At 41.5% G+C, this 27,464-nt stretch overlaps 1 protein-coding gene across 6 annotated transcripts; it reads left to right on the forward strand.

Moving 5' to 3' along the window:
• KIAA1143 (KIAA1143 ortholog) lies at positions 1 to 26,951 on the forward strand. 6 transcript variants are annotated; one of them, XM_032703181.1, is made up of 5 exons: positions 1 to 167; positions 2,186 to 2,345; positions 9,673 to 9,755; positions 21,172 to 21,243; positions 26,816 to 26,951. In XM_032703181.1, exons 1-5 carry the CDS (start codon positions 27 to 29, stop codon positions 26,894 to 26,896), a joined length of 537 nt encoding a protein of 178 aa, XP_032559072.1. In that variant the 5' UTR covers positions 1 to 26; the 3' UTR covers positions 26,897 to 26,951. The 6 variants fall into 6 exon arrangements, with proteins under 6 accessions (XP_032559072.1, XP_032559089.1, XP_032559120.1 ...); XM_032703198.1 differs by lacking the exon at positions 21,172 to 21,243; XM_032703229.1 differs by lacking the exons at positions 21,172 to 21,243; positions 26,816 to 26,951 and adding an exon at positions 20,155 to 20,181.
• Positions 26,952 to 27,464: the final 513 nt, after the last annotated feature.

Raw genomic sequence — 27,464 nt, forward strand, 5'->3', positions numbered from 1 at the left:
TGTCGTGGGCGCCCGGAAGCGCGGGGATGCCCGGGGGGGGCGGGGCGCGGGCGGCCGCCATGAGCAAGAGGAATCAGGTCTCCTACGTGCGGCCGGCCGAGCCCGCCTTCCTCAGCCGCTTCAAGCGGCAGGTCGGGTATCGGGAGGGCCCCACGGTGGACACCAAGGTAACACCCTGCCCCGGGGGTGGGAAGGGGCAGCGCCCGCTTCACGGCGCTTCCTGAGCTGTGATACCCACCCCCGTGGTGGGCGGTGCGGAAGCAGCGCTCCAGGGCTTTGTCCCTGTAGGGCAGTTGTTACTCGCTTAAAAATGACTGAAGTAGTCTTTGTAACTTGTCTTTGCTTCTGTGTTGGCGGTTCAAAACAACAGCGAGACGTCGCAGTGCCCCCCGGCCATTGCTGCCGTGGTGGCCTTGCGGGACAGCCAGTTCCTGCCTGTCAGTGCCCGAGGGGCCCGTGGGGCTGCGGGGAAAACAGCCGTGGTGTCCGAAGTGGAACTGGCCCTTACAAAGCCTAGGCGGGAAAGGGGGAAAAAAAGTGTTCTAAGAATATAGTAAAAAAAAAAAAATGTATTGGAAAGGAGTTAACATGAGTTCAAACTGAAAGAGGGGAGATTTAGGTTAGATATACGGGGAAAATTCTTCACTGTGAGGGGGGGGAGACACTGGAACAGGTTGCCCAGACAAGCTCTGGATGCCCCATCCCCGGAAGTGCTTAAGGCCGGGCTGGATGGGGCTTTGATCAGCCTGGTCTAGTGGAAGGTATCCCTGCCCATGGCAGGGGGTTGGAACTGGATGATCTTTAATTTCCTTTTCAACCCAAACGTAGGTTAATGGTCACAAACTGTGGTGTGATGGCCAGGAAGGCAGGGTAGGGGCAACAGAGTTTGATCCTGCTTGTTAAAAGGCAGCCTTTCTGAGGCACGTTTTTCTTCTGTTTCCAAGGTGCTTTTTGCATGTGTTTCCCTCTAGGATTTTACAGGATGCCTTAGGAAATTAGCCCATCATTATGGTAGTATAGCACATGTAAAGTTGTTTTTCTTTGATGACTAAAGAAATTTAAACTTAAGCTATGGAAGTGCTGTTTGTGGAGTTCTGTTTTTACCTAGTTGTACTTGCACAAATGTTTGGATGATCCCACCCTGAGCTGTATGTAGCCAAAACTAACCTAATGAGAAAAGCCCCCTTCCCAGTGGCCCGTTGTCATGGCCTGGATTTGAATTGTGTTTGTGCCACAGTGGATATACAAGTTGCTTGTGAAAATAGCTTCTATTACAAGCAGTCAGTGTATTGACTTTCACCACTGATTCCACTTACCTGTATTACCTTTTAAGCCTCAACTCTAGTATATTTTGGATCTTGAACTGAAGAGGCCGTTATCACCTAAACTCTCCAGGCTGATCAGTAAAGTAACAGTCACAATGATTTATTAAAAACAGTTAATTATGAGCTACAATATCAGATAAAAGTATGCCTTTAATAAATTTAGTACAAACTGTTTCACTTCACTAGAAAGATTGTGTGTTGTCTATCTCTTAGTAAATTCAGTAGATTACGGTAATACTATCTATTCTTCCTTACAAAACGAAGTTTTCATTTCCTCTTATATTGCCAAACTTTAGGTTTGTTGCACTGAGGTTTCCAAGACAGAAAGTTTGTTTTTATAAAATTTTATCCCAAATGATTCTGTCTCAGAGCACAAGTTTGAGAGAGTGGAAGCAGGAGCATGATCTTCCTTGTGTCAGTGCTGCTTGCAGTGATTTGCACGGGCAGCTTTGCAAGCCCAGCCACCATGGTCCTGCATTTCCCTTTGTACTGTTTGGAGTACAGCTCAGAAGGTTCAAAGGGACCCCTGCATTTAAGATTTCCTTAGTGTTGTGTGGCAGATAGTGCTTGTACAGTGATGATAATGAACAAAAGGCATTTCTTACCTTCCAAGTTCCTTTGGTCTTTAATTGCAGGAGCCCATGCTCCCGTGCTGGTTTTTTTCAATGGGATGCTATGTCTCAGTGATGGAATTGGGAGTGCCATTTGGACAACGTGAGTTGGGAGGGCCTGGCACTGACAGCTGTCAGAGAGTCTCCCCACTAACCTTTCTGCAAAAGTGAGGCCAAAGAGAACTGGCCCACCCTTAGCAGTTGTGATGTGGAGTGGTGATCGGAATTGCTTTTATTTCCCTTTCCTAGAGAGAGCAGCTTCCCCTTGCAGATGATGATAGTGACAATGGCAGTGACAAGGAAGATGAGCAGCCTCAAGTGGTAACACTGAAGAAAGGAGACTTGACTGCTGAAGAAGCAATGAAAATTAAACAGCAAATCAAAGAGGCCTTAAAGTCAAATGAATCAGGTGAGTTTCAAACTACTAACATCTTGCTTTGTGTAGTCAAAGAGATATAACTCATAAAAGGGAACATGATATTTGCTCAGTTTTCTACTGTTTAATATTACCTTTGATAGTTGTTCTGAATTTTTCAGCTAAATAATTTGCACTTGTGATTCCTAATCTCAAGTCATTGAGTACATATATTCAAGCTGTCTGGCTTTTAATAATATTGCGGTTCTGTGCTTCTTGATTGTGCAACATCCTACCTCCAAATACCACCCTAAATTAATTTTTTTGTTGTTGTTATAGCATGTCATTGTCCTGGTACACAGTCTTCTGACATCGCCTGTGATAATTTTTGAACTCATTAATTTGCTCAGCCAAATTTGACAGTGGAGTGGATGTCCTAAAGATAATTGTTTGAGTTCATGAAAGAGAGTGTATGGGCAGAAGGAGGACTCTCAAGTCAGTGCTTCAGTGGAAAGAATGGCAGATGTGTATGTTTGGGAATGTGTTCACTTTGCTGGTCCATGTTATTACTTGTTATTAATCAACCCCCGTATGTGTTGTGACTTGCAAATATATTAAGCAAAACTGAACAGATGATAAAATAGTGCAAGGTACAGAAAAAAATGTTTCTTTTCTACAAAGAATTAGACAGAAAGGAAAGATAGAAGTGGTGTGAAAGGGGTTGCTGCAGTTTGTCCATGTGTGAAACTACAGCTGACGAATACAGTTATGTTAAGAATTTCTGGCAGTATTCATCATTCAGATAGGGTTGACATAAGTCTTTTGAGTGTCCAGAAACTTCAATCATCACACAGGGTGTGATGAAATGTAGCTTTATTTTTTGCTGACAGAAGACTTGACAGATTGAATGTGGCTATTACTGTCTTTAGTGGAAATGTCTTGGCAATTAAGAATATAGGACTGGAACCTCACAAGTATTAAAAAAAAGATGATTCATAGAAACTGTAGACCTCTCCTGTGGTTAGCCATTGTGGCTATTTGCAAAAGCTGTAAATTGAATTTAGAGCACATTGAGAGGCCTAGCACAAGCTATCAGTATGACATCCTTAGCTTCTCTCTTTTTCTGCCATTTGGATTTGAAAATTCAGGTTTGTGCTGTCACTATGTAGAAGCATGTGTTAAGATTTAAATGGTATAAATGAAGAATTCAAATAACAGTAGTGGGAGAGAATATATTGAGAATCTTACATTTTTTGAAGAGCAGATTGATGAAAAATCTTATATTTTAATAATGTAGGTTAGCTTGAAACTAAATAAAACTGCATCTGATTTTTTTCAGCAGGTAGATGTGTATATGTAAATGTTAGGCCTAACCAGACAGTGAACTATGGGCTGTGTTTATGTGATTTGAACTGCTCTGAGAAGATATGTTCAGCTTCAGGCTTCCTTCCTCTTGTTACTGAAGTGTAGTGCATAGAGGTGCTTGGTGTTGCAGTTTGTGAAGTTGTCACACGATTTCTTTTCACCCTCCTAGTATTGGGAGAAATGTCAACCTATTGGAAAGAAGTGGAATGGTTCTTTCTGAGAATTGGTTTCCTTTTCATATAAGCAACTTGAACTTTGAATGATCACAGTTGGAGGAAAAACGATTTTGTAAGGCCAGGCAAAAAGAAGTAGTTGTCCATGAGAATCTATTGAGGTGGAGTCCATGCTGTGAAAAAAGTCCAAAAGAGCTGCCAACCTGAATACATAGTATGAAATGGAAGTGTATTTGAATAGAGTGTCTGAACTTATTTGGTGGAAAAAGACATTCCTAAGACATAATTATGTGTAGTGAGGATGGTAGTATTGAGTCCCTATAGGCCTGCGGCACCTCTGCTTATTACCCCTTCAGCCCTTCAGTAATAACTTGCATTTGGAGGAAAAAATCCATAGTAGTAGGTAGCAGGAGTGTTGGAGACTGCTGCCCTCTGTTCTATGTTATTGTGTTCCTAGTCATTCATCTGCTTTTGCTGTTAATACGAGGTCTTGGCCTCCTTTTTTCTTTTTATGGCTTATGGGAATAAACAGGGTAAGTGCTACTATGTTGCTCTGCTATGGAGAGGACCTGGTGTGAAATTTTCAGTGAAGGAAGGTGTGGGTGACTGCTACAGCTTCCCGAAGGCTTTTTTGAGTCTTGGGCCAATTTTGCACTGTCAGTCTGATCTCTAGATTTAAATTCTGATTTCTAGTTGAAGGCAGGTATTTAGACAGCTGGTTTCTTCCAGTTTAATAAAGAGAGTTTTGAGTAATGTGTGAATTTCTTTTACTTTTTTGGCTGTCAATTCTGAAAATGAGAAGTATAAAGAAAGTTTGGTGCTGCATGATTTGATTGCATTTCATATTGCTTTGATTTTTATCCCAGAGTTGAAAGTGAAATTAATGTAATGTCTCCTTGACTGTAATATATAGACCCAAATCAGATCATTGGTGAAATTACGTGAAGCTGAAATGGTAATAGGGAAGTAAATTTCTTAACTGATAATCTTCCTTTCCAGCATGCATCAATGCTGAGGCACCTTGGTAGATCTAAGAAATGTGCTGCTAACTATCTGTTGTGAATACAAATTGTTAGTCTTTCAAAACACAGAAAGTACTCAGTTTTGAGGTTCTGCTCTCTTTTCTTTTTTGTCTGTGGTGGTTGTCTTCATCTGAAGGACCTTGTCTTCAGGCTTTGTACTGGGATATTATTCTAGGATTTTCCGTATTTACATCCTTTCTCCTTCATTTTCTTCTATAACCATTTTGACATGGCTCATGGCTGCACTTTTTATTTCAGACACCAGTGGTTCCCATGACTTGCGTTTTCTTTTACAGATGAATAACACTTCTGCATTAATTTGGTAAAACCAGTTGATTAATGTCCAAGCTGCACTTAGTTGCCTTCTAAGGCAGAACAAAAGTCTAGTGAAGTTTTTCTGTTGGCTTTTGAAGTATAGTCACAGAGAATTTTAGGGCTGAACCTTTCCTATATGAGAAGACACCCTTCGGTATTGAAATATTTTTCTCCATGGAGCACAGACTCAGAGGCTTTTTAAAAAGAAGTTGTCTGTTTATCAACAGTAATTTTGCTTTATGTTTTATGCATAATTTTATAAATTGTTGCTGTTGGTTCAGAGACAAAGAAAAGCAGTCTTATGAGAAATTAAATTTTCACAGAAGAAAATATGTCAATTAGTGCAAGATAGTTTATCCTAGCATTCATTGCAGCTTATGAAATTGATTTTTTTCTACTGCTTTTCTAGTTCATCTGGCCTCTTGGACACTCTGATACATGCAAATGACCAAATTTGGCAAAAAGTGTCCTTGTTCAAAGCCTTGTAATATTACTCTTGTTTCATTGTGTATGTTGGTGGTGGGGGAGGACAACAAGAGAGGGGAGAGGCAAGGAGAATACAGACTGTGGTGTCTTGGGCATCGGAGCTCTTTCTGATTCAGCACAACCTGTTCTGATTAAGCAGCTGTTCTATCAGATGCATACCACAGTGTTCATGCTACTCTGCATCATGTGAAATAGCAGGAACCTAAATCAAGGCTCATTTTATGGTATTTAAGTAACAAAAACTTTCCCAAGTGTTCTCATAAACGATTGAGACTGACTACCAGAGCAAGACTGGCCTTTTTATCTTCATACCACCAGTGTGCCAAATTCCTGTAGTAAATGCTTCCAAAGGCATGTGTAGAGAGAGAATGGGTGGCCAGGAAGCACTAGAAGGAGCATCTGAAATGGCTGACCTGAACTTTCGACCTTAGAAACCATTAAGCAATGTACCGGGCTGTCATATTTTTTCCCAACCTTCTATCTATGAGGAGACTACATGGTTTGTGCTGCTCCTGCTGTTGTTCCTGACAATTTAGTGGCATTTGTGTTTCCTGTTGTTGCCTCATTGACCCATGTGGACAGAAACTGCTGAAAAATGGTATTGCTGACTGCACAAATAACTACTAAATAAAAAGTACCATAAACTGAAGAGTAGTGCCTCTTTTTCAGACCCTCATTTCTACTTCTCTTGTAATATATAGCTTCCAATTAAAAAAGAAGAAAATATTTTGTGACTTCATGGCTTCTTAAATTGTTGTCACTTGTGAAATGAGTTTTCAGCTTAACCTCTGACTGTGCTTCTCTTGGTCAACCAGTTTGTGATCCAGGTAAAAGCAGCAAGGACTAAGAACAGTCAGAATTTGAACTGCTTGTGTGTTTTTTTGACATTTATTAGAACTGGATTTTATTATTTCTCCTGCAATGCTTTTGTGTTTGACTTTGTGTATTTCTGTGTGTTTATCAGAAATCCTGCTTCTTATAATTTGTAATGCTGAAACAGTCTTTTATCAGGCCTCTTTTTTAAAAGGTACAAACAGTGAGATTGTTTATTCAGTCTTTTTTTTGCATTGCTTAATACAGGTCAGTTTTTTTGCAGGTCACTGATGCAAACCAAAAAAATAGCTGACACGTAAGAGCCTGGTAAAATCAGAAAGAATAAAGTGAAGTTCTTTTACCAGCTGGAAAAGACAATCTTAACAAATCAACACAAATTTCTTGAAGTGCTACATCAAATTCTTTCAAAAAGTGTAGCCTATCTTTCTCCCTCTTTCCACATGTTGCTAGGGTAAGGCCAGGCCTACTGTGTTTCCTCATCTGCTTCATTCTTTGTCAAGCACTGCCAACTCACATAGCTCTCTGAAGCTGGCCTGGGCTTCCTGCTGAAAGGAATGTCCTTGAGCATATAATGTAATTTTGACAGTGTTAAACCAGGCCAAGAGCTAAAATAATTTCCTTTGATGCAGAATGATCTGCAAATAGTATTGTGGCCCTGGAGGTCAGAGCTGAGCTAGTTGCCATTTTGGTGGAGTTTTTGAGCTTTGCTGTTTATGCACTTAGCTTATTAGGTGTTTAATTCATATTGCAAAGATACTTATCAGTTTCGCCGTCTGGTAGGCAGAATGAAATTATTTTGTGCAGTTCACAACGTGGGTAGCAGGACAGTTATGAGTAAAAATGAAATTTCTGGCTTCTGTTTTTCCATGGATTATGAGTACATAGCTATTCATCTGTTTTCTTTTGTGGATATGCTTTCATTACCTTTTTAGGGGTTAAATTTTAAAATATACCCCTCTAAGAAAATATAGCAATCACTCATCCAATGAGGTGTGGTTTTTTTGCTCATGCTTATGCAGTAGCTGGTTGTCCTGTTTCCACAGCTGTAGGGGTGCTGTATGCAGTTTGCACACTGACACAGAGATAGTTGTGTCTGTGCATCCGTGGAGTTCTTATAGATACTTCTTTTTTCCCCCCAGAATTTGGCTTGTATTGTGCCTTAGATCTTGTTTGTTAGATCTGTGTTTCCAAATAAACATTGTAGTTATGCAGCAATTAGTAAGAAGAATTATTTGCTATTAAACTTCTGAGTCCAAAAATGGAGGACCAGCTTCTGAGAATAATGATACGTAGTGCATTTTGTTTCATTAAGTGTGATATACTTTCAGAAACAATTATATTTCCCTCCTGAAATTTACTGTAGGCACTTCCTGAACTTGTGCAGCATATAAACACCTAAGCTTTCTGTGCAGAATTCATGATGAATCCATTCAGAAGTATGCTTTTCATATCTACAGTTTATTGTTGCTAGTAATTCCTCATAACTGTAATACTTTTCTAATGCACAAAGTTATATTTTTAGTTATTTTCTGCATAGTAGTATTTTCTCATAAACTAGTGTAGAATCATAGAATCAAGGAATTGTTAAGATTGGAAAAGACCTCAAAGATCCATTGAGTCCCAATTATTAACCTAGCACTGCCATGCTGCCACTAACCCACGTCCCTAAGTGCCAGATCTACATGTATTTTGAATGCTGCAAGGGATGGTGATTCCACCACTTCCCTGGACAACTTGTTCCAATGCCTGACCATCTTCTCAGAAATTTTTCCTGATACACAATCTAAACCTCCCCAAGTGGCCATTTCTTGTCCTGTTGCTTGTTACTGGGGAGAAGAGTCTGATCCCCACCTGGCTACAAGCTCCTTTCAGGTGGTTGCAGAGAGAGATAAGGTCTCCCTTGAGCCTCCGTTTCTCCAGGCTGGACAACCCCAGCTCCCTGAGCTGCTCCTCAGGACTCGTGCTCCAGCCCCTTCCCCACGTGCACCTTTTGGAAGTACACGTTAGTTTTTTAAGCTAGGTTTCTCCTTAAAAAGGGTCTCTGAAACTTAAGGAATTCTAAGTGAAATTTGCTACTCAAGTTGATGTCTTCATTTGTACCACACAACCCTTAAGACACCAGATTTAGTAGTTGTATTGTCTTGAGTATGCACTGAAGAGAATTTCAGCCAGTGCCATGTAGGTCACACTGAAATGTTAGTCTTCTGCCATAGTGCTGATATACCAAGGAAAGGATTTGTGCTGAAGAGAAAAGATATTTATTGGTTATAATTAAATAGCACATAATCGTGTCAAACACATTTCTGTTGAATAATGAATTTCACAGAAGTAATTTAGTAAAAATATCTTGCATAGAGCCTATGGCTCTTGAACATGCTGTCACATATACATTATAAAAATTGCAAACTACTGCAGCATAAGCCTTTGTGTCTGATTCATTTACAGTTATGCTTTCTTTTCCAGAAATACTGCCCTGATGCTGTTTCTTTGCAGTAGCTTTCCCCCTCTGCCTGATAATCATGAAAGGGACTTTTGTTTTTAAGACTGTCTGCTTGTCTGCGTGTTCTAGAGCAAAATTAGCGAGTTGGAATAGTTTGATGATTTTGCAGATACAAAGAAACCCTGAAACGTTCATTTATTATGATATTAAAAGGGCAGTTTATGACCGTGTGATCTTAGCTGTCTCAGCAGAACAGAATATATTAGAAGGAAAAAAAAAAAAGCTTTTTCTTTTATATGTGCTATTTCGTTCTTTATAGAATACCATAATTCTGAAATAAGTGCATTTGTTGTCACGAATTTTACAAATACTGAAGTGAGATTAGAGGATCCTATGAAGTTGTCCTCCCCACTTTGGTAAGTGGACGTGAATTGAGTGTGTTGGAAAAGCTCTACTTCCTACAGTCTCTTCTATGTTAGAGCTCTGGTTAGTGAAAATCCATTTCTAACAGGAACTGCAGGGGGATTGTCTTAAAGGGCTGGTTGCCATGGAACAGGTGGGTGCATATGGAGGACATCATAGATACAGTCTTTGTGGCCAAAATGTACGTTTTCATGATTGTTGTATTCTTTTGGGGGTCTCGCTGATCTTGGTTCAAGATCATAGCGGTTCAAGGTAATAGTGAAGGTCTGTAAATATTTGTGAGCACGAGCAGATGAGTTCTGATTTTACTGTCTTTATTACAGATGATGAACCAGAGCCTGCTGATGGAAAAATTATGTTCAGGAAACCAGCCAAACGTTCATCAGAGAAGTGTTTGGACTTCAATGTAAGTTCAAGTAAGAAGATGAAAGAAGCAAAGAAAACTAAGAGAGAAGCAACTACTTCTCAGAGTACAACTAAGCAAGTAAAAAATAGCAGTCTTCTCTCATTTGATGATGAGGAAAATGATGATTAGGGGTTGTATTTTTTTGTATTTTACTTGTCTTTCTAGAAATCTGAGTAACATTGAGGGCTTTCATAGGAATTGAAGCATGGTGTTTGAGTATTCTCTTACTTTGTTATAGTCCAACTAGAGAAACATAGTATAAAATTACTAGAAGTAAGTCTTTGCAGTTCAGCTGTGATTGTATGAACAGTGTGTTATGTCTTTATTTTTAAAGAGAATTTAACCATGTATGTAAAAGCTATTTGAGGTCACAAATGACTAGCAAAATATACCTGTACATGTGCAGCTTATGTAAATTTTCAATCAATACATTTTAAAATGCCCTCCATTACTAAAAATGTATTTCCTCTATATTGAATAGCATTAGTTGGCAGTTGTGTGGGTTTTACCTGTTATTGTTGAATTGACATTCAAAAGAGGGAGACTTCATTTCTGTGGAAGAGAGACTGAAGTTTTCTGTCTCACAGCTTAACAAAAGTTTGCACAACCTTTGCACTTGGGGTTTGGCAGACTAGCTCTTTGCAGAGCATTGCAGTTGATGAAATCGCTTAGTCCCAATCCTGTCTTTGGTGAATGCTGTCCAAGAAACGTCAAATTTGTTTGAATTGGTTGTAATAGCAAGTTATAAAGATTTTGATTGTAGTCGACGATATCAACTAATGCAAAAGGAGCCTAAACCACTGGAGATTGTGCACTTCATATTTGACACTGGTGGGCTCAGTGGTTTGATGGTATTTTGGGCTTAAAGTATATTTGTTCCAGTTGGCTACCTGTGTGTTCATAATTATTTGGGATCTCAGACAGCTTGTTTAAAAAGATGTATTTTATTTTTAAGCTGGGAAAAGCATTATTTTATTCTTCAAGTAGGAAGTTTTAAACAGGAAATTTAGGTCGGGGAAACATTATAGCTGTGATGCAAAGTTTTAAAATATTTTAGTTGCCAGTGTAAAGTACACTGAAAGTGACCATTTCGGCACCGTTTATGTAACAGAATGCTGAAATTCAAAATGACACTGAGAGCTGATGGGATTGGGGAGAATAAGGAATTGGAAATGGGACTAATGACTTCGAAATTATTTGGAAGTATGGTGTGTTCTGTAACCATATATAAGCAAGAACTGAGATTACTGCTGTTACAGGGTTATGAAACCAGTTCTTCTGCTGCGTGACAGGACATTTGAAATTATTTGGCCTGTAAAGCTTCACTGAGGAGCAAATCTCAAGTTGCTGTGTGAAACAGCTGGTTTTAGTTTGTTCGTCTGATATTAAACAATAAATTATGTTTTCTTTTAAGCGGTCCAAAGATATTTTAATAAAAATTTCAGTACATAAGATGAGATTTTTTTTGTCACGTGACATTAAAGCCTCCTGTAACTGCTACCTGTCTCTGTACATACCAGCTTACTGCAGCATAACATCAGATACAATTCTGCATACTGTTTCACAGTATTTGCGTGAGTGCCTGTTACCCTTATTTTGAAAATGAAGAGATCTGTTGTCCTTTCAGAAAATTGAAGCCAGACCTGTCAGTCATGGCTGGGCTTCGCAAATGAAGATTTGGGAAGGGCTCTACCCACGTTTGTTACAGGCACGTTGGTGGCTAAAGAGGCCAGTACGAGACAGGCACGTCCGGTTGCAAAAGGCACAGTAGAAAGATTCCTTAGGAGGTAAAATCTGCAGGGCACGATTCTTTCTGCATTGTCCTATAAAGGGATATTAAAATCTTCTTGTGGCACTGGTCTCATATTAGAATTGCCAAAGAGGTGCAGTGTGACAACCTGACTATTCCCATGAGGACATGTTACATTTGTAAACATGTAATTTGTCTGTATTCTGCATATATAAAAAAGAAGAGCAAATTTAGGAAGAAGTACAGAACCAAAGGTTCCCAGGAGTTCATATGTCCATTTATTTTGTATACTTTAAACTTGTTTGAATCTATTAAATATATATATAGATTACACCCATGAGAAGTCTTGTAGCATTCCAGCATACCAAAGGAGTATTTGGGCATATTTCAGCAACTGAGTAAATACTGTCACTTGATGACAGTCATCTGAACGAATGAATTAACCATTGACTGCTTACTTAAACTTTTCTGGCTCTGTTCATCAGCACAGAAATGTACTTACATTTTTCTTGCACAGCCTGGAAGCTCTTCACTTTAGCTGTGAGGCTAAATGCTATAAATGCTTGCCAAGGATCAGAGGGAATTTGGATTTGCCTTAAAATTATAGAGGGCCTCACAAATATGCAGCTAATTTGGCACGTTCAAAATAACATTGAGATGTTGTTTGAATCATTAGTAATTGCATTTAAACAAAAATTAGCATTTTTAGAGAAAGATGTGGGAGACTGGAGTCCACTAAAAAGAGGGTTATCTCAAAACATTGGGTGCAATACTTTTGTTTAATCATGCGTCTTGCCCTACAACGTCATGACAGATGTTTGGAATGCAAATAAATTAATTGGGTTTACTTGAGAGTAATATAATGGAAGGTATGTTGTTCTTCAGGCAACACAGCAGGGGAAAGAAAGGTGGATACAGAAACCCAATTTGTTTCCAAGTACGACTGTAGTGCTCTGACAAGGAGGAGACCTTTGTATTCATTGTATTTTACTCCCAGCTCACCTAACAATAACTGATTGGATATATTTATTAAGACGTGTGAGTGATGCACAAAAGCATTTTAGTCAGGTAGTCGTGTAAAAATTCAGTGTTCTTAACATGACGCAGCAGGAAAATCACACACGCCATCAACTCCCCGTGAAACCTGTGACTAAAGAGAACAATTACTCTTTCATTTAGGAAAGAAATGTGGAACTGTCTTAAGCAATCACTTCCTTAAGCAATGGATCATGGAAAAATTAATAATCACAAGAACTTTCTAATAAAGGGGAAACCAAAGTAAGTACATGGAACATGGGGCTAGGACTGGAAAGGACAATTTTCCTGGGTTTTCCTTCTCTCTTGTTCTTCTCTCCCTCCATCCACAATCCTTTTCCCCTGCCACAGTGGTGAAGGTATATGTATTTATTTTCTCATGGGGCTTGCCCAGCTAAGTGTGAGAGAAGTGCTGAAGGAGCAAGGTGAGAGTAGCTGAGGCTTGTTGCCTATTATGGGAATCTTGGTCAGATGTGGCCCATTACCTAATATAGGAACTTTGTACAGTTTTTATTAGTAAAATACTTGAAATTTCATGGTTCATTAATACTAAAACATTTATTGATGGTGTTAGCTGAGCAGTAAGCTGGAACAAACCTGGTGAACTGTAGTAGCATTGCAGCAGTTGATGCTTATAGCGGAGGCTTTTTACACTGCAGAGGTGCTTGGATGTCATTAGGAAAGGTGAGATGCTCTGTTACCTTCACTTCTTTTGAAGAAACAAGATCTTTCTCCAAATAATAGGAATCAAGGTGAATCATCAAGAATGCTGCATTTTGAGATAGAATTGGAAGAACAGGGGACAGAATGACCAAGAAAACACACGTGGGGGCAGGTGGCCTTGGAGTTCATACCTTTGGTTGTATTTCTGGTCTGAAATAAAAGAAAATTTGGTATACTGCAAGTGTACATTTAATTGGCCTCAAGAGGAAGGGATGAGTCAGAATTCTATTCTTATAGTTTTTGAGTCCAGCGCTTTTCCAAGAAATATCATTTGGAGGACCAAAGATTGTGTTTTGTAGACAGTGAGCACAAGAAGCCTGTATTTAACTGGTTTAATTACACATTTTTTTTAAGTTTCATCACAGGACTTAACGTCCTTTTTTGCAGTGCTTCAGTATATAATCCTGTTAGGAAGCTGCAGATTTATAATGAGGCAGGAAGTAGCAATGTCATCGTTTCAGCTGATTGTTTCCCTTCTGCTGTAGTGTATTAACTAAGTAATGCTTCACTTGGCTGTGCAGAGCCAATTGCATTCTCAAGGACATCAGGCATGCCTGAAGATGAGTCATTACCTTTTGTACAGCACAAGAGGAATGATATGCAGTCTCAGCAAGTGTTTGTCCATTGAAGTTGGTTAATAACCTATAGGCCTCTCCTGTGGCAAGATGCCATAAATCAATCCTTTGTGCATTCAGCAAACAGAAAGGCTGGTGTATCAGCTGCCTCTTCAGTATCATCCCTTTGTTCCCATTCCTAGAGCAAGATATTAGTCTGCAGAGACATTTTTCATGTCATAGACCTCCCCTTCTGCCCCACTTCCTTGAGAGCATTCCACAGGCAGCAGTCACAATGGTAGCCATTAAAACCACTGGAGACACAGCACACATGAGTGACTGCAATCTCCTGTAGACTTCCTCAAGATTTTGAGAACCTGTAAAATCTCAGAACCGGCTCCTGGAAAGTAACTTCCTCCTGGGGAAAATGAATGGGACCAGTCAGCAAAATAATACAAGATTGAATTCTATAGTGTTTACCCCGTTATCACTTCTTATTTTTTGTTGGAGGTAAAGCAACAGCTGGCAAAAGCAGGTTTTTTCCTTTTATCAGGAGATGTAAAGTGGCTTTGGTGCCATTCCAACCCATATGGCAAAGGATTCCTTTTCCTTGACTCTTGTGGCCATCCACAGTGCAATGCCTGATTAGTTAAGGCCATGGGCAAGAGGGAACTACCTTGTAAGAGGCAGAAGTTATTAGAGGAAGGTGTTGTCAAACCTCTGTGGGGTAACGCTGATCACTGCACACTTTTAGTTTTGATATCATGAAAGAGTTGTTCCCTTAGGGACAGCACAGTAACAAAGAACTTTAAAAGGGCAGATTATAAAACTATGAGGAAAATGGTTAACAGCAGGCTGAAGGGCAAAGAGAAGTACTTAAAAACCATAGAGATCTGCCTGGAGGCTATTTAAGAACATTGTATTAGAGGCACAGATGGTTTGTATACCTCTGAGCAAAAACAGCACATGAGGAAGGATGAAACTCAGAGGGTTACGTGGGAGAAAAGCGTGAGTAGAGAAAGGTTGAAATGCATCCCTTAAAGATGATGACTCTCTGAATGACAGACTAGGGAATGTTACCAGGAGAGTGTGGAAAGAGCGGGAAAGTCAGTGCTAAGAAAAAGACTATAGCAGCTGCTGACTTTGGATCCCCAGGATGAAACACTGAAAAGATTGAGTCTAATAATGTGCCTTTGAAAACTGGGCTACTCCAGATGAGACTTCACCAGAAAAACCAATGTACTCTTAATCTCAGTTAGCTGGCACAAGCCAAAATCTTAATAAAGGAGTCTGCAGTTTTGATATGTGACCAGGCCAAATTTAAGAGTAAAGGAGTCCATTCAAACATAGTTTCTCTATGCTAGGACTTTATTTTCACCTTGCGTTATATTCAGTTCCAAAAATGTTTTTAATCTTTGCTGAAGAAGGTAGAGATTAAAAAAAATAAAACAGTCCTAAAAACTCTAATTTTAGTAAAAGCAAAAAACCCTGCGTTTGTTCTGGTACAGCTTTGGGCTGAGAGGGAGACTATCTGATAAGGACGTAGTGAGGTTTGCAGGGCATTTTTACACCAATGTGTAATTGTACAGATGCGAAATTTTGTTGTCGTATATCTGAGAATGAGAACACACTGATTATAAATTAGGCAGGGAACATTTCAAGTATCACAAACCTGATGATGTGTGCAAAAAGAGTCCCTGTGAAATCAATGAAAGTTATTTTCTGATTTAAAACCAAGGAAAAGCAGGGGAAGGTTAGAACAACTATTTTTACAGGAAAACTTTGATGCACACAGTCTCACTGGGACTAGAGCCCTGGCATCTAGGCTGTTTTATTCTGCCCTGTTAAATTGAAACAAACAATTCAGCTGCCCGTGTCCCTTCTTTTCTCCTCTGACATGCCAACTATCTTGAGAGAAGAGATTAAGCATTGTTCTGATGAGTGCCACAGCAGCAGCAGCAGCTTTATAATTTAAGGGCTGAATAAAATTTATGGAGCACTGAGAAGAGCTTAAATCAATTTTATGATTTTCATAAATTATTTCAGGCAGATGATGTTTGTGTAAAAAGCCAAGGATTTTTGAGCTGTTTATCAAATGGACAACAACACTGAAAATGGGGATTTTCAAAGGCACCTGTGGGAATTATGCATCTGAGTTTGATGGGAGTTAGAAGACTTGTTCCTTTGAGCTACTTAGTGTTCCAGTATAAATTTTAAATCATTCAAAATTGCTTAAAATACTTGGGAAAAATCAAAATTAGATGAGGGTCAAATTCAGAGCAATTAAAAAATTTCATTTAAATGCTTAATATGCTTTTTAACAGTGGATGGGTAACTTGTAATTCTGTTTCAGGTGAAAAACCAATTTGGCAGCTCTGAGCTATAACATTTCATGAGTAATTTTCTGTATTTTAAGCTGCTTCAACTCCTCTAAACTGACATCATTGTGTTTCAGATTATTTCAGAATATATTAAACGTGGTACTAATGGTAAGAACCGTTGCTGAATTCCTCTATGCTGGATGGGCAACTTGGACTAAATTATTTTCTGATGTTACTGCAGTGCTCTCAATGAAATGACACTGATAGATACATGAGCTCCTTACTAAACAAGGTAGTCTGAAGTGAGTGGGTTTAGATTCAAACAAGTTAAGTGTTGAACACTCTAGGATCTTGCCAGTGAATTCCTATAGCCAACAACATACATAAATGATGGCAGCAACTGAATCAGTGGTCATTATTCTGCAAGAGGGGATTTGTGACTGCTGGGAATTAAACACTGAACACAGGCCACAGTGTGAGGAAAGCTAGTGCCATTTCAGCTTTAAAAATAATGTCATGGAGAAGAAATGTGAAATAATCTCACCCTATTTATTCTCTGCTTCAAACCTTAGCTGGAGTAATGTGTCTACTTTTGTGCACTATGCTTCAAAAAAGAAAGATGCAGTCCAGTTGGAAATCCAGCAGAAAGCACGACCTGTGAAGACAGATTGAAAGAACTTGAGAAAGGGGATGCAGGGAAAGGCATAAGACTGTGATACCAGTCTTCAGACATGTAAAGCTTGCTGCAAAGAGGAAAGTAATAAATTGTTCTCTGTGTCCACTGGGAATACAGAAAGAACTAATGGATTTAAATTGTGGCAAAGGAGATTTAAGGAAGGCATTACGACAGGCTTTCCATCTGTAACAGTAGTGAAATAGTGAAACAGATTGCCTGGGGAGTTGTGGATCTTCATTGCCAGACATTTTTAAGAACAGGTTAGACAAACTTCTGTCAGGAATGATTTGGGTATAATTGATCCTGCCTTAGGGCAGAGGGCTGGACTAGATGACCTTGCAAGGTCCCTTCCAGCCCTATTTTCTGTGGTTCTCTCATTAGGTAGGCTGATGTCATATTCCTAGGACCTTACCATTCCTTTTAAAAGCAAAAACATGTTATAGTGATGGCAAGAGTCAGATTGAAACTGACAGTATCTGGGAAAATTCAAAGCTTGAGGTTGATATCCCAGCCTTAATTATTAACACTTGAATGCGTGTAACACAGATGGACTTTTTGAACAGCTAAATACTTGGGGATTACAGAGCTATGAGTCTTTTGTGACCAGATTGTGATCTTTTTAATAGCATGAGAATTTGTTTCTTCTAAAGTGTATTAATCCTACATATTGCAACTTCTGTTTTTGTCATTTGAGTAAGTAGCCAGCAATGGTCTTCAGCATCTGACATATTCCAGGTGGGTCACTCTCATTTCACATGCCATCACACATTTGGCCACATGCTGTGCTTCCACTCACTCCAAAGCTCATTCCTCTGCTACAATTTATCATTATGCCAGTGCTCAGCTTCATTATGTGGCTGTGTTTAAATAAACTAATACCACTGCTAATGCGCTTGGTATCCATCTCTCCGTTCTCACACACTGGATATCCCTCCTGCTGCTTTCTGCTCACATGTTCTTTTATGCCTGTTGATAAATTTCATTTTCATCTGTCTTTTGCTGCTTTCCCTTCATGGTATGCTTGTGTTACAAACTGCAGTTCAGCAGTTTAGCAGTTGGATTGCATCCAAATATTACCAAATGCCACATCTTTTAATATCAGGCAGAGCAGCTTGAATTTTCTTCCTTGGAGTGCTGTAAAAGACACACTGACATGTTTTCTGTGCAAATGCCAAAAAAAAAAAAAAAAGTTTAACAAAAGATGGAGGGGTGTGAAGCAAGCTGAAAAGCCTGCATTCCCAGAATTTTCTATTTTCCCTGATTTCAGGATTTAGTTCATGACCCAGCTGCTGAGCTATGAAACTGTGGAACTATGTCGGTTTCCAGCAGCCAAGAATTTGCTGTTGTCACTCTTGTGACTGGTAATACCTTCATGTTCAGCAATATGACTCCATATGTTTTTCTCCCCGAAGGCCATGCCTGGACATTGATGATCAAGTATTGCCAAGGCCTTGGGTTCTAAACAATTCTATGTCAAACCATGAAGTGGAGTTATAACATATATGTATATAAACATACATATGTGTATATATATATGTATATATGCATATATTATATATATGAGTTTGAATTTGTCACAGAATCACAGAATCAACTAGGTTGGAAAAGACCTCTGAGATCCCTTAGTCCAACCTTTGACCTAACACCACCTTGTCAACTACACCGTGGCACTAAGTGCCACATCCAGTCTCTTCTTAAATACCTCCAGGGACAGTGAATCCACCACCTCCCTGGGCAGCCCATTCCAATGTCCAATCACTCTCTCTGTAAAGAGTTTCTTCCTAATGTCCAACCTAAACCTCCCCTGACACAGCTTAAGACTGTGCCCTCTTGTCCTACTGTTGGTTGCCTGGGAGAAGAGACTGACCCTCATTTGACTACAATCTCCTTTCAGGTAGTTGTAGAGAGCAATAAAGTCTCCCCTGAGCCTCCTCTTCCCCAGGCTGAACAGCCCCAGCTCCCTCAGCCTCTCCTCATAGGGCCTGTGCTCCAGTCCCTTCACGAGCCCTGTTGCCCTTTGGACCTGCTTCAGCACCTCAACATCCTTCCTGAACTGAGGGGCCCAGAACTGGACACAGCACTCAAGGTGCAGCCTCACCAGTGCCAAGTAAAGGGGAGGAATGACTTCCCTGGTCCTGCTGCCACACTATTCCTAATACAGGCCAGGATGCCATTGGCCTTCTTGGCCACCTGGGCACACTGCTGGCTTATGTTCAGCTTCCTGTCAATCAGATTCCCAAGTCCCTCTCTGCCTGGCTGCTCTCTAACCACTCTGGCCGCAGCCTATAGTTGTGGGGGGGTTGTTGTGGCCAAAGTGCAGGACCCTTCAGCATTCATGGCTTTTGAGCTTTTCTTTACAGATACATGGAGAATAGAAACTAAAGTAAAAATAAAACCAAAACCAGAATAAAACTGGGTGTTTTGCATAATCACATAATGCTTCCAGAAGCTGAGACTTTAAAAAACCCAGCATTACTGTGAAATCTGGTAGTGTTATGACTGGATATTTGTCCATTAAATTGTTTAGCATCCATCTGAGAAAAGGATGCTATCCATTGTTTTTCATAATGGTGAAATGCTTGTCAGGATGCTTTGAGACACCCATTGCTGTACGTATCTTTGGTATTTCCTTGTTACAGACTGATCATATGCACTGGAGCTGTGGGTACTGCATGTGGCTTGCCACAGGGGACTTCCCTTAATTGCCTTGTGCTTTGAGTCAGAGCCCAGAGCAGCTTTTGCCATGTTTGTTCATCTGCTTTGCTCAAGACTTGTCCTTCACCTGTTTTGGTGATAGATGGACCAACTACACAGATACTCTGGCACATCCAGGTCACAGCTGCGTTCCTTGTCCTTGTGCATTCTGTGTGCGTATTCCCCAGCTTCTGCTGGGGGATAAAGTGCACCACCAGTGCTCCAGAACCCATGTGCCCCCAGAGTTTCAACCTAAGGTGCATTGGCTCAGAACAGGCTTTTGTCTGAGGGCAGATTTCCCCCACGTCATTTGCTTCTACTTTGTGTTTTGCACTGCTCAAAACAGTCCTTTTCTCTTCCCTGTGGGTACAGTCTGTGGCAAGGGATCACTTGACCTTGAAATGTGGTTTCATTCATTTTGCCCATATTGAGCTTGAAAGGAAGGTAAGTCTTCTTATTCAGACACTGCAACTGTGATAATTTCCTGCTCCTCTCAGATGTTTCCTGTGTAATACTGCTCCTTTATCTTCTGTTTTTCCTTATTGGCAGGTTTTGGTGGCAATGTTTTTGAATTGCAGGTCCCTCAGTGTATTTTTCCTTGTACTTCTTGGACCATGTGCTCTTTAGTTGTTCTTACCTCCTACAGCCCCAGCACTAAGGCTAACACATCACCCTGCAAATCCTGCTTGTGAGGAGGGAAGGGGCCTGTTCACTGCATCTCTTGAGCAGAACCAGTGTGAGTGAGCATTTGCCATGCAAGACTGTTTTTCAAAGTACATCTTATTGTAGTCCTGCAACCTCCTGTGTTGCCCTCTTTGCCCTCAGCTTTGGGTTGGCACATACAGAGACCAAAAGTACCTGTGAATTGCACTCAACCAGTTTCCCCAGCTTCTCTGCACCTTTAAGGAGCTCAGAAAGTCCACAGTGGCTGCAATACCAGCTGAATTTGGGTTTTGAGTGAGTTAGAGACTTTTATGTATGGATGCAACCTTTTTTAAGGTACCTTTCAGCACTTAAGAGCCTGTGTAGGCTCTAATAAATAAATGCTTTTATCGAAGTGTTGACTTTAGTGCAGTCATTCAGTACAACACACACAAATACATACTCATGAATGTTTTGAGCTGTGAGGTTTAGAAATCCAGTTCCTTGGTGATGTGTCATGAGTTTACAAGGCATCTACCCCAGTGGAGCCCTAATCTGTCCCACAGTGTCTGGGGTGCTACTTTAGTGCAGAAAAATAATAGTAATTTGTAAATGAATCAGGGAGATTTTAAAATCAATTTTCTTCAGCAAACAGCAGTTGTTGAAATGGTTGTGGTTATCGCTAAGGCCTGAGCACATAAAATGCTTCAAGTCAGAGAATTGGATTCTATAAACATGTAATTCTTTTATCAATAATTCTTATAAGCAGGCTTCTTTCTACACTCTCCCTTTTGCCAAAACTCTCCCCTCTATTATATACTGAGCTCATTTGCCTCCTGGATAGTTGCGGATTTGTTGGTATACAAATTAATTTTGTTATTGACTAGAACGAACATTTGGAGGATAAGAATGCCATTGCTATTCATACCTGAAAGTAATCAATAGAGGTACAGAGGAATAAATATTTTCTAACCAAGTAAGCATCCTTTTCAACCTTATTTTGCCTTTCTAAAACCCACAGGACTGTATCCTGGCTCTCATGCTTGTGAACAAAGCAGTGAGAGGCAACAGCGTTTACCTCTTGTTAACAAAGGTAAGAAACTTCTCTCCTGGTCTTGGGTCTTCCCATACTCAGAAGTCACTCACTCATAACAGTGTATATCTACCCTTTCACTGCAGTGGTGATAATTGTCCGTCATCAATTTATTATCTCCAACACAGTGGAGAAGAAATAAATCCCTGCTTGAAACACCTTGACATCTCCTTGGAAATGGCAGACAGCACTCTGTGGCTACAGCGTTTAAGAGAAAGGGTGTGAGGGGATATTACGATGACGTGGTGTGATCTGCATCAGCCTGGGATCTGTCTGCGAAACGAGTACTATTAGCACATCAAAACCAAAGTAAAAGGGAAAGAATAGCAAAAAAAAAGGTGGGGTTAGCCCTGTTCCTAGCCTATTCCACTGTCCGGTTCCAGCTGCTCCTGACCGATCGTTGGTTCCATTTGGGGTGTTTCAGGGTTGTCTGCCCAGAGACACCCAGGAGATATGCGCTCCCTTGTAGCCAGATTGTGCCTTAATTTAAGCCTGAAATCAGCCGGCGGCGAAAAAAAGGTTCAGAGGTGAATTTTGCTTCTCTTCAGCCAGCGGGTCCTTTCAGAGGGTTTGCAGAGGAAAACGTCGGAGTGCGAGGGAGGAGGGCGCCCAGCCGCTCGGGCGAGCCCGGCTTCCCGTCACGGATGGGCTCGCTCCTTCCCGGCGCTTCCTCCAGCCGACAGCAGGTGGCGGCCGCGCCTCAGGCTCGGGGCGCGGGGCCGGGCCGGTCCCTCCCGGGGCTGTCTCCGGCTCCGCCGCTGCGCATTCCCGGCCCTTGGCGCCCCCGCAGCGCTCGGCGGCGCTGCCCGCCCGCGGCACCCGCCCCGCGGCCTGCGCCCTCCGCCCTGCCCCGCCCGCCCCTCCGCCGCGGCGGGGAGGCAGCGCCAGGCTCATCGGGGCTGCTGGCATGTGGCGCAGGGATGGGGCTTGGCGGGTTATTTTGTTTATTTTTCCTTATTTCTCCCTGTCTTCCCTTTTTCTCCTTCCCTCGTCCGACTTCTGCGTATCTAGGGTAACGCTGCTCGGGTTTGTGCTTAATTCGGGATGAGTGAGGAGCAAAGTGCTGCGAGGGGCAAGATAGAACAATACTGTTCTCCGGTGTTCTTGGATTCACAGAATCACAGAATGTTCTGAGTTTGAAGGGGCTGTAAGGATCATTGAGTCCAACTGCTGGCCCAGCACAGAACCATCCCCAGGAGTCACACCATGTGCCCCAGAGCATTGTCTGAACGCTTCTTGAACTCTGTCAGGCTGGATGCTGTGATCACTTCCCTGGGGAGCCTGTTCCAGTGCCCAACCCTGCTCTGGGTGAAGAACCTTTTTCTGATATCCAACCTAAACCTCCTGAGACAAGTTCGAGTCATTCCTTCAGATCCTGTCACTGTTTGTCAGTGGTGGCTACTTGTTCGGGACTGCCTTTGGTGCTCCCAGACACCGTGTTGGCTCCTGCCTGCACTGTGCCACTATGGGCAAGTGGGAGCTGGAGCCCAGGGTGCCCAGCTGAGAGCGTCAGGGCCTCAAGGCTGGCCAGCTCCAGGGTGAGGGTGGGGACAGGGTGAGGGATGAGGTACACCACGGCTTGCACGCTGCTCTGACTGTGGCCACTGACTGCCACAACCCAGGATTAGTGACCTAACTGATGGGCAATGCAGTCAGGCCTCTTGCGTTGGTTGGGGATGGGTGGGAGATTAACTGCAAAGAGTATGGGAGACTGCCTGTGGGGCACCCAAAAATAGACCAAAAGCAGAGCTGAGCAAGACAGCCATAAAATTCAATTAAGAAGAAACAGTGGAAAAGATTCCTCTTTCCAATGGAGGGTACTGTTTTTGGGCTGTCTTACAATCAGTATACACAGAGATGGAAACTTAGTTAAGTGAAAGTCTCCACTGCCCTGACCTGTCATCTATTCACATTATTTATCACTTATTTCCCAGCACAGACGTGCCCAGAATTTTATTAAGCAGAACAAACTGGAGTTGAATATTTAGGCTGAAGTGCAATTGGTAATGCAAAAGGAGTGGTCCTGGTAAGATGTGATTTCTAATATGCCATAAAGTGCAGAAGAGTTCAGGTCAATTAATCAATATTTGTGGAATTGCAGAGTAAAATTTCCAGCTACTGGATTTTTGATACCTGAGTATTTAATCATTAGACCACTGAGCTTGTATGCATAGGTGATGTTGTAGAAAGGCAGTATGTGCTGGAGACATAAAGTCGTTCAGGAGGTGATAAGGTTTTCTGATATCTTGAATTTGACCTCTTATGGGAATAGGATCCAGGCACACTTCAGGTGATGAAATTTGCATAATATGATAAGGAACAGGAGCTCATTTAAATGAATCTGCCATTTAGTGGCTGCCTGACTACTCAGAGTTTCTCCGCAGTGCCAGTCCCCTCTTTTTCAAATGAGAACAGTAAGATAGCTGTCCTTTGCAAAACAGGATGAAACCTGCTGGTGAGCATTTTCACATGCTGTTTTCTCTTTGTTTTGTAATTGTAATTTTTAAACAGAAGTGAGCAGCCACTGAGATTTTGAGCCGAACACTTAGGAATGTAGACATAAGTGGAAAGCCAGTCCTATGTCCACAAGGTCCACCTTTCCTTCTTAAAATATCAATTCCATAACCTTCAATGCTTTTTGCAGACATCTGTAGACTCAATTGAATAGAACCAGGGGATGAACAAGTGATTTTGCTTTTCAAGCAAATAAATACATCTATATTATTAAACATGAATGTCTCAAGTTAAGCATCAAAAGTCATTTTTGACATCTGAGTATCTGATCCCTATACTCTCATTGGTTTTTTAGGTGCTAGCTTTTTAGCTTTCTGTGGCAAAGACCGGTCCTTTCTCCATGACAACTTCCAATTCCTTAGCGGTGTACCCAGTGCAGGGTGCAAGGAGGGTAAAGTAGACCATCTCACCTGCACTGGGGTTCCTTTGCTGCAGCAGAGCAGTTTCTTTAAGCACCATCTCTCTTGAGCATCTCTTTGAGGCATTGAGCTCAGCTTCCCCTACCCTGCAGTTGGCTTCTATAGTTCTGCTGAGGGAGTTCCACCCAGACAACACTGAGACACATACCAAAGAGCAGGGAGAGAGGAGGAAGAAACATGAGTTTGTCTCTGGACACCTTTATTATGTCCTACCTGTATTTCCCTGCCACTGGGAAGCATAATTTCTGTATAGGATGTGTGCCTTCATCTGTGAGGGAGGGAGACAGAGGTAAGCCAGGCACCAAGGCAGCAGAGCCATCACTGCTCATTATTCCTCACGAAGAATAGGACCTGTGGGAATAGCTATGCCATTGGCACTGAACCAGTGCAGGCTAGGGCAGATGCCACAGCCACTGCAGTGAGATCTTACTTAAAGCTGCAATTTTACCACTTTTCTTTCTCTGCCAGCCTGGGCGACCGCTCACCTTGTTTATACCTCTGATTGGCCTTCTTTATACCACCATTGATGACAAGGTACTCCTAAGTGCAAATTATTGCAAAAAAATGGGTATAAATATCTATTAAGAATTACAGAAAGTAATGCTACTGATAATTACATTGGCAACCCTATCTGCCATGCAGCTGACCAGGGTTAGCTTCACTTTACTGCAGCAGCTGCGTCCACACTGTCTTGAGGTGAAACTTAAGTTCCCATTAAGTCAGAGGGGAGGTGATCCTGTAAGCCTAACTCTTTGAAGCCAGGCCTCTTTACATGGCTAAGCACGTCCAACATGCTCCAATGCCAGCCAGTACACACTGGGAGCTGGGCCACAAGCTATCTGTGGGGGCAGCGGAGCTCTCAGTAACTGAAGCCACTCCAGAAGTTGCTCTTTCAGAGAGGTCCAGATGAAACAAGAGGGGCTGTTTACTACATGTGAAATAAAGGTTTAAAAGCTCAGGCATCCTTTCTAATCTAGAGTGAGGGGGGTTCTGTTGGTTGTATTGTAGATATTGCTCTATTTCAGGAAGTCTGAGTGCGGGGCAGTTGTCCCCCCTCCCAGTGGGGGACCACAAACAGGTGCCAGGGTTTTATGACTATCCAGGCCTTCTCCGGTATCTAAATGGGTGGGGGAATCCCTTCTAGATCCTGCCCAGCTGAGAAGGGGATTCCAGGGGGCTCCTGCTGTGGAAAAGGCTGACAATCCAGCTCTGCTCTAATTATAGCATCAGAAGGAGGCAATATTAGAGGTACAGATGATGGAGGGTATTTACTACCCTGCTCCTTTCTCCAGGAAGCACTTTTTGTTCTTTGCACCCAGTTTTAGCACCACAGGAGTACTGAATGCTCAAGAGTTCTTGGTGCTTAAACCAAAAATGAAACAAAGAGTGAGAATATTGATTCTGTTTCCTGTATAACAATCTCCACCCTTCAAACTCTGGGATAAGTGTTTGCAGAATGAGACCCTTCAGTGAAACACGCTTTGAATTTCAAGCCCAAACTTCTCCCACCATATGCAAAGACTTTGTTATCACACAGATCCTTGTCATCACATCTGCTTGATCAAAGCGTTCCTGGACAGAAAGTGGGGGTTGCAATTGCCAAGCAGGAAAAAAAAATAGTAGCTCTATGCCTTACCCAAGCCTGTTGTTGTTCTTATGGCTGCACTCACAATAGCTGCCGCCTTTCCTTGCAAAGCCAGAGTTTAACACCTTTGTTTACCAAAGCTCCAGTTAACCAAAGCTCCAGTCCTCTGCAGGAGGTGCTACAGAAAAGCAAGAGTCTCTCCTACCTTATTCAAAGAGTCCCAGGGTCTCTGAAGAATGTACGGGAAGCCCTGTCTAGGAATCGTTATTCCCGCTATCCCTTGGCTGTTTTTCGAAACTTAATTTCATTTCACGGGGTTTTAAAATCCAGGTAGTCTTTCCCACGTCCCTTTTCCTCCACACTGTGGTAATTCATTCCTGGACTATAAGCATTTGCACCAACCAAACATATCAGCAGGTTTGAAAAAATGAAACAGGTACTTTACATGTAATTAATTTAGTGATTTGCTCAGTTGCTGATTCACGTGCATAACCTCAATTAACATTAATGGGAGTTATGTAGGCATGTCAAGGGCAGAATAGACCCCTAATAATCTAACATGGAATGTTATTACATTACTGCTGTAATTATATCCTGCACACACATCATTTCTACTTCACTTCATGAACTGCTCTTCAAATGTGGTGGCTACTCATCTATTATGCTGCATATGTTAATGCTGAGGTTACTCTAAGTATTATCATTTCTTCTTCGTTGTTCTGCTGCCTGTCCACAAGAGATATAGGGGGTTGAATAAGTAACCAGCCAGTTGGTGTTTTTGCAAAGCTACAAGTTTTGGATTTTTTGAAGGTGATATTGAAAGCCAAAAACAATCAAAAAACAACAAATCTCAGCAGAACAGCATATCATCTCTCCTTCAGCTTTTTATTTTTATTTATTTTTAATTGGAATCTGAGCTAGCATGGCTGAAACACCTTTAGCCTCATGGCCAAAGAAAGTCACACATACATGAATCATACCTCTGAAGAAGGTGTTGAAACAATTCTGCTCTTCCGGAGGATTTTTAGTCTTTGCTAAATACTTCTTTTTTCAGGGGAAAGAAAGAAGAGGAGTGGTCCTATCCTGGTACACCAGTTGGATATTCCTGGAAACTAAAGAAATTGAGAAAAACTAATCTAACCGATGTAAATAGGAATTTTTGGGTGATAAAGCTTTACACAGATGGCTCAGTCTGTTCAGTCTCTTGTTTTGTCCAGTGAAGTTGCTATATATGGACAACTGCTTTCAGGTTTTGGCTGTGGGATATATTTTGCCTCTGTGTTTGTACCACTGCTCTCTGAACTGTCACATACATTTCAGTATTTTTGTCTCGAGGCTCCCTCCTGCATTTCTGAAGAAGATAAGGCCTAATACATTTCTGAGTGTGTGGGCTAGTGTTCAAACCCGTGTATTTGTAGTAGCATAGTATATCCCTGCAACTAATCATCAGCTCCCTGTGGCCATCTTGCCGTGACAATCGTGCCCAGTACCTTGGATATTATACTGCTGGGGAATCAGAGGTACACACAGTATGCCTGCACCTTTACAGGATCACACAGCTAAGCCAAGTAGTTCAGATTAGCTTGGCAATTAAGGGATAGTGAGAAGCAGGGAATCCCTAATGCTGACTGACAACATGGCACTAGTAGATGGAAAGGGAAAAGAAGCACTTGTGAAAACTTGAACGCTGTGAAACAGCCAAG

The sequence above is a fragment of the Chiroxiphia lanceolata genome, chromosome 1 (assembly GCF_009829145.1).
Source record: "Chiroxiphia lanceolata isolate bChiLan1 chromosome 1, bChiLan1.pri, whole genome shotgun sequence".
Lineage (NCBI taxonomy): Eukaryota > Metazoa > Chordata > Aves > Passeriformes > Pipridae > Chiroxiphia > Chiroxiphia lanceolata.